General features: G+C 33.3%; 1 protein-coding gene across 1 annotated transcript in view; it reads left to right on the top strand.

The window, feature by feature from the left end:
• LOC133180474 (bromodomain-containing protein 8-like) overlaps window positions 1-9,846 on the top strand; it is a 15,678-nt gene extending 5,832 nt beyond the window's left edge. The window contains exons 4-20 of the mRNA XM_061314991.1: window positions 304-353; window positions 1,173-1,292; window positions 1,393-1,473; window positions 1,721-1,800; window positions 2,563-2,648; window positions 3,273-3,434; window positions 3,732-3,879; window positions 4,668-4,787; window positions 5,021-5,118; window positions 5,600-5,753; window positions 6,071-6,120; window positions 6,210-6,373; window positions 6,620-6,700; window positions 7,684-7,752; window positions 8,131-8,308; window positions 8,741-8,824; window positions 9,503-9,846. Of these exons, the coding sequence (XP_061170975.1) occupies window positions 304-353; window positions 1,173-1,292; window positions 1,393-1,473; window positions 1,721-1,800; window positions 2,563-2,648; window positions 3,273-3,434; window positions 3,732-3,879; window positions 4,668-4,787; window positions 5,021-5,118; window positions 5,600-5,753; window positions 6,071-6,120; window positions 6,210-6,373; window positions 6,620-6,700; window positions 7,684-7,752; window positions 8,131-8,308; window positions 8,741-8,824; window positions 9,503-9,595 (1,818 nt within the window). The 3' untranslated portion in view covers window positions 9,596-9,846. The remainder of the gene's footprint in view (window positions 1-303; window positions 354-1,172; window positions 1,293-1,392; window positions 1,474-1,720; window positions 1,801-2,562; window positions 2,649-3,272; window positions 3,435-3,731; window positions 3,880-4,667; window positions 4,788-5,020; window positions 5,119-5,599; window positions 5,754-6,070; window positions 6,121-6,209; window positions 6,374-6,619; window positions 6,701-7,683; window positions 7,753-8,130; window positions 8,309-8,740; window positions 8,825-9,502) is intronic.
• Window positions 9,847-11,376: the final 1,530 nt, after the last annotated feature.

Genomic DNA, 11,376 nt, shown 5'->3' with positions numbered 1-11,376 from the left:
AGTACATTAAAGGCATAAACTGATAAAGTGGCAATTTAATAAATTCATGTACCGGTAATTTTTTACCCATGGATTAAACAGAAATCATGATTTTTTGGAAATAAAACCCCACTGAAAAAAGTCCATTTAATACAGTACTTACTTCAAGTAATTTACAGCATAAAATGTAGACTAATGATTTACAATTCTATATTTTTTACTCTTGTTAAATCTGTTGATCGAATATCAAATTCAAAACCATATTTGAAAAAAAACTTGTAGCTATTATCAGTTACTATTTATTATGAATATGTTTCTTTTCAGAATTGTGCATTGCAGTATGCAGACCTTCTGGAGAAAGTGGAAACACCTAAGTATGATGAACATTCCTGAGTGGTAGTCTTATGTTAACTGTTTTTATTATTCCCTTACTGATTTTTCCCTGTATAAAATTAGATCTTTAGAAATGAATTATTCCCTAGAAATCGCTGTGAATGGATTAATCCCCAATTTACCATGCAATAGCCAAGTGAACTAATCCCTACTTCGAAATTTGTATCTTTATCACTGTGAAGGGACTAATCCCCTGTTGCCATGCTTAAGTCAAGTGAGCTCATCCCTGCTTCAAAATTTGTGTCAGTATAATAAAAAAGTTAAAAAGTATATCATTGAATGAGTAAGCAAGACTCCAGTTTCCCTTGACCAGGACTTTTTCTCTCGGCTTCACCTCGGGAAATGGTCCTGGCCTTTAGGAACTGGAATCTTGCTAACTCCCTCAGTGTCGTCATGATGTACTTTAACTGTATGGATTTAAATACATGTAACTTGAAGTGTATTCTAAAGCATGATCTATGTGAAGATTTTTATTAGTATTACATATTTGTTATGTTTAGTCATTTAAGAGACACTGAAATGACTAGTTTGACTACTGTAGAATCATCATCATCATTCATGGGGGACCGATGTTCAGATTTTGTGGGTCACCCTCATCCATGAATTTGCATCCCCACAAACAATTATTTTGTCAACATATTCACTGAATCTTCTGTACATAAGTAACCCACAAAATTACATCCCCCAAAACCAATAAAATTTTGCTTGCCCACAAACATTGAACCCCCCCCCCCCCCCCAAAGAAATGATCTTCAGTGGGACTAAGTAATTTACAAACTTATTTGTCTCTCTTGCTTCAGGAGGAAAGGCAGGGATCGTGGTGAGGTGGAGACCCCAAGTCTTCAGATTATGAGAAAACTAACGATAGAGCGGATAGAGGAACTGAAGAAAACGGTTATGGAACAGGAACAAAAATACAAGTAACAAATTCTATCTATCAAGTTTTGAACTGTTAATGTGTCAGTTTTCAGATTTCAGTGTAGCAGTTATAGCAACAAAAACTTTTGATTTTCCCCACAGGAAGTTAAAGAAAGAAGTGGAAATGATCAAATCAGGACAGTGGGATGACAGACTGCCTAATATTTATCAGCAAATGCTCAGGTTGGTGATATATATGGAAATAAATATCTTTAAAATACTTCTTTTAAGAAAAATCATGAGAAAGATATCATTTTTGTGGATTCTTACAAAAAAAATAGATAATGCCAAATAAGTGAATACATTTATGAAGAAAATAATGAATAGATAGTAGTTTATCGATGAAATGCTGATACAAACATGTGAACTGGCAAAAGATATATGAAGTAAACAAGGAGTTGGTAGTAATCTAACAATTTATATTTTTCAGCGAGAAGAAGGAAGCAGAAGAGGCGGCCAGACAAGCTGAGATGTCGGCAGCCGAGTCTGCCCAAGCTTCTACCGCAGAAAGTTTGTCTTCCATTATTCTACTTAAACTTAATCATTTTATTTCATTTTACATGAAAAAGGAAGCATATTTTTCAGAAAGTTATTTTTTGAATATTTGTATTTGTTACTGTATACAAGAAATTTTCACCCCCGTTCTATTTTCCTCCTTTTTGCCCTACTCACATATGGGCAAATTTAAAATGGGATGAATTAAAAAAACCTCAGTATTATTTCTAATGAAGAATTGTGACTGGTCAAATTTAAAACGAGGCAAAATTTTATTCAAATGTGAAAGGGTGAAAATAACCCTGTATACAGTATTTTTAATTGCATTTATAACTTTATTTATATATTTGGAGATTTAATTAGATTACGTTTATTGCATTTACCACTGTGTTCCAAATAAGGGTTACTTCATTTATTTATTTTAAGGTTTGTTTGTTGTGAGCTATAAATAATTATTTCATAGAATTGTATTTTTATACCTATTCTCCTTTTTCATTTTTATCTTAAACACTGAATGTTCAAAATAAATTTATGTTAACTGAAGCTCTGAAGAGTTCCAAAGGCTCCCTGTTTTAGGAAAGCTTGGATAATTCAATAACCATGCACATAGATTGTCTATCATGCTAAGCTGTGGATGTCAGCTAAGTGTTCAAGTCTGGACTCGATTTATAAAAATTCAGTATCTACCAGTAACTATGTTTCACTGTGCTATAGATAAAAAGAAGAAAAGTAGATTTATAGGAACACTCAGACTAAATTTGTTGATAATGTCTGTAGGTCAAACAGAAATGGAGACAGAGGAAAATGATCAAGAAACAGAGAATAAAGAAATTATTGTGGAGGCTAACATCACCAATATTACAGTAGGTGTCCATCTATAAGACATTAATAAAGGGGACTGTAGTAGATGAAATTACACATCAACAACAGGTAATTTTTTTGTGAAAATTTTACATATATATGCACGTTTAATTACTGCTGTACATGTAGTTTTCTAGCATAGTTAAAATTCAGCACACATATAGATCATGAACTCTATGGCATACTAGAGAGTGGGGCAGCACACATAGAGATCATGAACTCTTTGGCATACTAGAGAATTGGGCAGCACACATAGAGATCTTGAACTCTTTGGCACAATAGTGAATTGGGACTGTCAGTTATGTAAATGTTTGTCAGTACTTACATGTAAAAGTTTTAATCACTTGTATATAACACTGTAATTTCATGATTTAGTACACAAGCTATCTCTGTAAAGGTACCAAAATGTCAATACAGTGAAAATTAGAACACATACAGTCAAATAAAGAGTTTAATAAAGCAGAAAATGCTGGCAAATTCAGTAATCTATAAGTGTTTTGCAATGCATGTATGTATATAATATAGGTGTTGTTATACATGGAGAAGTTGATATAAAAAATATGATGTGTTAATTTACAAGCACAAGAAAATGAAATACTAGTAATGAATGAATTTTGGAACTGTAGGCTGAAGAGAAAGCTGTACTAAAGGAGCCCTTAACTGTGAAGATAGAGCCTACCTCAGGGGGAGAAGACAAACCCAAGCCTACCCCCTCCCCAACACGATTGTTGACCACTCTTCTGTCCAGTAAAACCAGCAAAGTGGAGGATCTAAAGGAACTCAAAGAGGTACGAGAAGGGAAAACGGTAGGAGAGGCCAGTTGTACTTATATTGATGTCTGTACATGTATTTTCACTCTAGCAGACAAAATAAGAAAATAGGGAAGATGATTTAAAGCAAATAGGATACTGGAATAAGCTACATATAAGAATACTGAATCATATCCTTGAAGGATTTGACTTATTGTCGCATTTAATGAAAAAAAAAGAGAATTGAGGATAGAACTGTATGTGGCCTATGTAAAGCAAATGTTTTCTAACGTGGTTTAATGCAGTTTTATAATGGATTTATTTTTTTTTCAACAGAAAACAGAGCAGGAACAAGCCAAGGCTGAGGCTGCTGTGGTTGCCACGTCTACCACAGTCACCACTTTAACAGAGACACCTGTAAAGAAAACAGAGCAGCGAGAGTCTACAGGGGCTGTCTCAGCCATTGAACAAACTCCATCTAGTAGTAAGAGTAGTCTTTTAATTTTTAGTTGTAAATGCATTGCTTTACAAAAGTTTGCTGTATCGGATTTTATGGCATCTATTGGAGCTTGAAAGCATAATAGGGGTCATGAGTCTGACAGGAATTTATGCAACAAAAGATGACAGTCGATGCATCCGCAAACAAAAGAAAGTAGTACATTTTGATTTCCTTTGAAAATGGTCACAATGAATAACTTCAAAATAGAATAGCATCAATTTTATTTAAAATTATATTTTGTTACAAAGATACTGTGTATCCTAGTACTGGGGTATATGGTGTTCCGTAAACCATGCTCAACTGTAACTCATAGCTAAGGTGGAATCACTGAAAATGTTATGTTAGCTAAAATTACTGAAAAGCAGTGCTTTGACATTGACAAGTAGAATAATCTCATAAAGCAAATCCCTTCTGGTTCTTAAACTGCCTGAAAAGAGATGATAGAGTTATTTATATTTAATATCAAGAACAGACATCTGTGTCTGTTGACTGTCAGTGGTGTCTGGTTAATTCAGACCCTGTTCATATCAGACCATGACATAAGGCCCCACAATTATAATTGTGAAATTTGTTTGCATTGCTTAAAATCATAGATCTTTTGAAATAAGTTTTTTTAATGTTTGACACCACTGAAGTCTTTCAGGCTCTTGATATTTAAATATGGATATTTGGATGATTTTTTAAAAAATTCTTTGGAATAATTTTTCTGTGTGTCAGAGGAATTTAAGCAAACACTGCATGATATTAAGTCGATACCAATATTTCCCCTACAGCTGCCCCAACACTGACCAAACTTCTCCACAAGGGTCAGAGTAAATCTGTCGAGGAGGAAGATGTCCCCCGAACCACTACTGACACCCCCAGCAGTAGCAACACCATCCCAGTAGATGAGGGTAAGGAGCAAGCTAAAATATACATAAACTAATGATTTAGCTGTTTGTTTATCACATAAATTAAATATTACAGGTACAGTGTATTAACTTACCGAATTTGTAGGGAGTAGGCAGTAGACAATGCCTTTAACTATCAACTCAGTAAATAATGCTTTTCATTTTCCATGGTGGTCAAGATTCAGTTAAGAATGATCCTCTGATTTTAAATCTTTTGTTGCTTTTTTTTTTTTTAGAGATTGTGGAGATAGAAGATGTAAAGGAAGAGGAAGTAGAAGAACAGGAAGTTAGTCTGCAGCAAAAAGTCAAAGAGGAAGTTGTCAATGTGGACCAGGTGCTTTATTCTTTGATTTTCGTTTCAACACACATGGCTAAAAAATTTCAGTACATTTTTATTTTGCAAATATACTGTGGAATCATCAATGTTCGTGGGGAATTAATGTTCGTGGATTTTGTGGGTCACCCTCACCCACGAATTTACATCCCCACGAACACTTTTTTTGTCAATGTACTGATTAATTAAATCTACCAAATAAACGAGCTGTCCACGAAATTACATCCCCACGAACCAATAAAATTTTGCTTGCCCACGAACATTGACCCCACGAATTTAAATGATTCCACAGTATTTTATCACAGAGAGTTAACATTCAATTAAATATAACATATTTTTATTGCTTCTAACTGAAATTATCAGGAAAAAAAATTAATATTAATTTTGCATTTCACATTATTAGAAATGTAGTAAGTAAAAAAAATTATAACCCATTTTATGGCAAGAATATTTTAGACATGTCTTACTTGTGGATTGACAGGACGAGAGTCAGGAATCCACAGACACAGGATTTGTACAGCTGGATGAAGAAGTCTCTATGAAGGAGGAACCAATGTCCCCCGCTAGTAGTGTCTCCTCCAAAATCAGTGAGTGTGACATAACTAGTAAGTCAGGCAGCAGGCGCAGCAGTAGAGGTGAGAATGGCTGGCAATTTAATGATAATATCAGCTGTGGTCATTGGAGCTGTTACATGTAGGACCCTTTTCTAATTAGTTCAGCTATCCATCATTATAGAAATGCAGCAAATCTGAAGTAATTGGAATATTGAAAAGGGCTTAAAGTTAACAAATTCCATTTTTTATTACTCAGTAATCTTGTGTAAAAGTTCAAAATAAATTTTTGTCACATTTATCAAGATTAAGAATCCCAATACAAAAAATATTTTTGTTCAGAATTTTAACTTAGCGATAGAATTGGCAACAAATGTATCATTTATTTAATCTTTCAACAGGTCGACAGTCAGCAAGGAAGAGAAGGACCAAGAGATCAAAGAAACCTCTGGTATCCTACTACCTCTCTTATCTAAAATAACATGTCAAATAACTGAATGCTTATTCCGCTGATAGATAACAATCAAATTTTGTTATTAGGGAGTCAAGGATGAAGATAGTACATCGAGGTTAAGTGATGGGGATACGACAGAGGAGGAAACTGCCCGTGAGAGTGACGATACATCTGTGTCAGGGAATATCACCAATGTCCCCACCCCAACACCATTTACAGAATCCATTCCTAGCAGCCCATTATCTCACTGGTTAGCTCTTTATTTCTATTGCAGATACACAAACATAAAAATCTCAAGTATATATTAATTTACGAATAGAGTAACATATTCATTTTGGCACTGCATAAAGATTAATATATTTTCAATGAACAATTTATTACATAGAGAAATTTTTCTGCAGTCAAAATAGTGGGCGAAACCAACAATATTCAAAATTTACACTAATGATTTTTCTTTGTCTTTAATATTTTACTGGACATGTTTATTGTATTGTAGCAGTGACACAGAAGATGAGAAAGCCTATAAAAACTGGAAAAAGTCCATCATGCTTGTCTGGAGATCAGCAGCTAATCACAAGTATATAAATATATATACTACTATACCATAGGCAATCACAAGTATATAAATATATATATACTACTATACCATTGGCAATCACAGTTCAGTTTCACTGCTTGTAAGATAGTACAAGTACACTATTATATTTGCCCTTATTATTTTTTTTAAATGCATGAAAATTTTTATTAAATCGGGTATGAGGTACATTTTTTTCATCCTGGCATTTTCAGAAAAATCAGGAGCTGTTGTTTAGATAATAGAAGATTTTTATAAAGAATTAAAACAAGACCCTTATTTGCCATTATCATTTCTTCAAGTGCTTAAAAATATTTAGAATTACACTGAATCATGTATAAAACCTTCTATACATTGGGTATGACGCACTTGAGTTTCGATGTTATGAAAAATTGGGAGCTGTCATTTTTGAAATAAGTGTATAAAAAGGGAAACTTGCAAATTTGGTCAGAAAACATACATACATGTATGTTAAATGTGAAAGTTATGTCATTGGCAATATTTTATATTTAAAAATTAATATATTTTTGAATTTTATTCTAATGTATACATTTTTAATACCATATAAATGGAAATTTTAGCAAGACGTGAATTTAGTGATTTATCCCCAAAAATTGGTATATATTTTTAGTGGGAAGTAATTTTAACGATTTTATAATGTCAAGAGAGATAACTCTAACAACCGATATGTAATATATTATTAGCGATATTCAATTTTAGCGATCTCGGAACTATCGCTAATATTGCTTAAATTGAATCCTCACTAAAAATTCTGCTTATATGGTAGATACAATTTTAGTCTCATTAACCACTCCCCTAAAAAGCACATACACTAACATTGAAACTTGTATCTATAGAGCAACATAGTCCTCTTGCTTGTAATCACAAGTTAGTACTATCTTTGTTAATCTACTAGTTACACATTATCTACCAGATTTTTTTTTAATTAAGAACACATGAGTGAAGCTCTTATTTTTTTGTTTTAGATATGCAAATGTGTTTTTACACCCAGTGACCAATGAAATTGCCCCTGGATACACCACTATTGTCCACAGGTATGATATTAGTGTGACTTTATGTACATGTGTATATTGACATTATACATTATTAGAGAATATTTTAAAATATGAATACTCATTACACAATAAGACCTCAACACCTCAAACATTTAACTATGTACCTTTATGTACATATGTATATAAACATACATTATAAGGGAATATTTGTAACATAGAATTACTTTATAAAGAATAAAATCTCAACATCTCAAACATTGCAAGAGAGACAAAAAGATCTGAGATTTCTATTTAAGGGTTCAAAACTTGAACATATTTAACAATTGGGACCACAGTTTGATACATTGCTGTGTTTAACACATCAGTGTACAAAATTACAGTTCCGATTTCCTACTAATCCTCTTTCTTATCCTTCAGGAGAATGGATCTGAGTCAGATTAAGAAGAACATAGAGAGTGGGGTAATTAGGACGACCGCTGAGTTCCAACGAGACATGATGCTCATGTTTACAAATGCCATCATGTACAACAATTGTAATCACAGGGTTCACAAAATGGCAGTGGAAATGTACAATGATGTTCTACAGCACATTGAGGTAGATATAATTTATTTACAAGCTGGAATATTCAAAGCCACCACAATTATCATACTTCTTTTCTATTTTGGTACCTAAGTATGACAAGTCAGTTTTTATTTCTACATGACTTTTGGGAGATCCTATATATATCTGTACCTATCTCTGACTTTTGGGAGATCCTATATATCTGTACCTATCTCTGACTTTTGGGAGATCCTATATATCCATACCTAACTCTGACTTTTGGGAGATCCTATATATATCCATACCTATCTCTGACTTTTGGGAGATCCTTTATATATTTCTGTACCTGTCTCTGACTTTTGGACGATCCTATATATATCCGTACCTATCTCTGACTTTTGGGAGATCCTTTATATATTTCTGTACCTATCTCTGACTTTTGGACGATCCTATGTATATATCCATACCTATCTCTGACTTTTGTAGCAATACGTGAGTACCCAGCTAATGGTCCAGAATGCAGACACCAAACTTCTGAGGGGCTCCAGACGAGTGGACACCAGTGATAAGGTACGACATACAGGTCTTACAATACCTAGGGTGATTTTCCACTGTTTTATTGATATGAATGCCAAAGGGATCAAAAGAAACTGCATTAAGAGATTAGAGTGTTTTAAAGTAGATGTACATTCCTTTAAAGGAATTCAATATTAGCTGCAAGACATAATTAAAAAAAAGTTGATGTAGAACATGGTATATCATGAATCACTTTGTCTGTCTGTCTGTCTGTCTAGCTGTCTGGCAGGTGTCACACTTTCAAAGAAAATGGGCAAGAACTCTATTACTTCAAATCACATACATGTAACTGTGATAATGTTATGAAAAGATACATCTCATTAAGATACACACATCACCTGGAGTGTTTATGGTTAAGAAAAAAAATAGATTTTATTTCATGTTTTAGAATTCATCTACCCTGGTTTATTTGATATACAGTACTTGTAACTGGGAAAAAATGAATGTAAAATATTCAGATTAAAATGATTGAATTTGATATACTTTTAAATATTTGTAAGTTTCAGGTGTAAAATAAGTGGAGGATATTGAAATGTATAGTAGTTGTATAATGAATTTATTTCACAAGTAGGACAAGTTTTTTTCAAATATTTCTTTGAGTGCAGAGTGTGTCTATAAACTTCTGCAAGAAAGAAGGAAAGTATAATGAAACATAAGATTGGTTTTATTTAGGAAGAGGAGAGCAAGAGAAGGCGTACTTCATCAGAACAACACGGAGAGGGTGGGAAAACGAAGAAACGAAAAACTAGAGCAGACGATACGTAAACAAGGCACAACTGATAAAACCTAAGTCAACTGAGCAGACGATATGTAAACAGGGCATGAATGATAAAACTTAAGTCAGCTGAACTTACCATATGTAAACATGGCATGAATGATAAAACCTAAGTCAAGTTATCAAAGATGGAGCCAGTAAATGGAGATAATGTTTAAGATGGCATTGTTCCTCTGTGAAATATCACTTATGTTGAATGTTGTAGTGTAAGCATTGTAATAAACAGTTATCAGAAACAAAACGTGTTATTTTATGAAGAAGATGGATGAAGTGGGTAGTTAGAACCAGTTTGTTATTCTCATTGTCTCTGATCAGTACAAAGAGCAGACATAACAAAGTCGTGATTACTCTTTGATACATCTATACATCAATGTTATTACAGACAAACTGAAATTTGAAAAGCTGTAAATATTAGCATCCTAGATATATCAGATGAAGAATATTGAAAGAGAGAGGAATTAGTGTGCTATGTTACTGGAATATTGGTAAATGATGTCCTTTTTTTTAGAAATGGAAACTCCAGCGATGTGTTTCCTAATGCTATCAGTTGTTGTCAAACCAAAAGGAATACCATTATCTCTTTGTTGTTTAAAGTTGTCTGAGGGTTTGCAGTGCATCATTTATACAGTTGATATTATTGAGAAATGTAAAGAATTGTTCAAGCTGAGAAGCCAGGAGTCATTGCCTTCTATATTGTTTTAGAAAAATGAAAAAGGTGAAAATCGATCTGAAAAAATCCTACAAACAATAAAAGTCCGTGAACAGGACATAAAGCACGGATCCCCGGAAATTCCAGAGGTGGGATCAGGTGCCTAGGAGGAGTAAGCATCCCCTGTTGACTGGTAACACCTGTCGTAAGTCCTAAGACTTGATCGGGTAGACGGAATATTCCATAGTCAAATTTAATTTAAAAATAAAGGCCTAACAATAGGTATGAAATACGTCAGACTAAAAATGTCTGTGCATCAAAACTTTAATAGATCTGTTTTTTTTAAAGTAAGCATACTTTGAATATTGTCTCTTAGCCTTCAATTGTTTTGCAAAATGATGAATAAATTTAATCGGGGAAAACAGAGATAGCTAAGGAAACATGGAAAATAACTATAGAATAAAATTGAAACGAAATTCTTCCGTCAGCTCAGACTGAATGAATGTACGCTACTTTCAACCTTCACAGACTGCAATAATATAAAAATCGGTCATCCTCTTTATTTTACTTTTTAAAAAATTGTGATTAAATTTCAAGATTGATAAAGATTAATGAGTGTTTTACAAGTAAATCTAAGAGGAAGTAGGAACTTTTCAAGGTATTTTCTCTCCGTGAATTGACGTAATTATTTTAACACCAATTTGACATCGATTTGATCCGATATCTCAGAAATTAGATTCGTCCTGCGCAATTCTTATATTTCCAGGTAACAAAAACTTGAAGAATGATAATAATAAAGAAAATCAACAGACAGAGAAGTCAGTGAACTTGACATAGTGTGCAATAACTTTTTTATAATTAAATATAGAATCTATAGTTTGAAAATGATATCCTCGGCTTAAGGACATTGGCAAGTCAGGGCTTTCCGGAGAAAAAAGGTTTAATACATGGGTTTTTTCACTTGTAAAATAGTGATTGAGAGTGATCTCCCGTGTAGAATTCTCTAAGCGGTGAAAACCAGTAAAGCGTATGTTATAGAGGTAAACAAAAGCACGTGTACTTCCTTCAATGGGTAGAATCTTCTATACAGCAAGAAAGAAAAGTAGTAATGGCTTTGTTGTA

The sequence above is a fragment of the Saccostrea echinata genome, unplaced genomic scaffold, assembly GCF_033153115.1.
Source record: "Saccostrea echinata isolate AGI-Se365-2 ecotype Australia unplaced genomic scaffold, CSIRO_AGI_Sech_v1 ptg000001l, whole genome shotgun sequence".
In the NCBI taxonomy this organism is placed as follows: Eukaryota; Metazoa; Mollusca; class Bivalvia; order Ostreida; family Ostreidae; genus Saccostrea; species Saccostrea echinata.
This window is presented reverse-complemented; position numbering and strand designations above follow the sequence as displayed.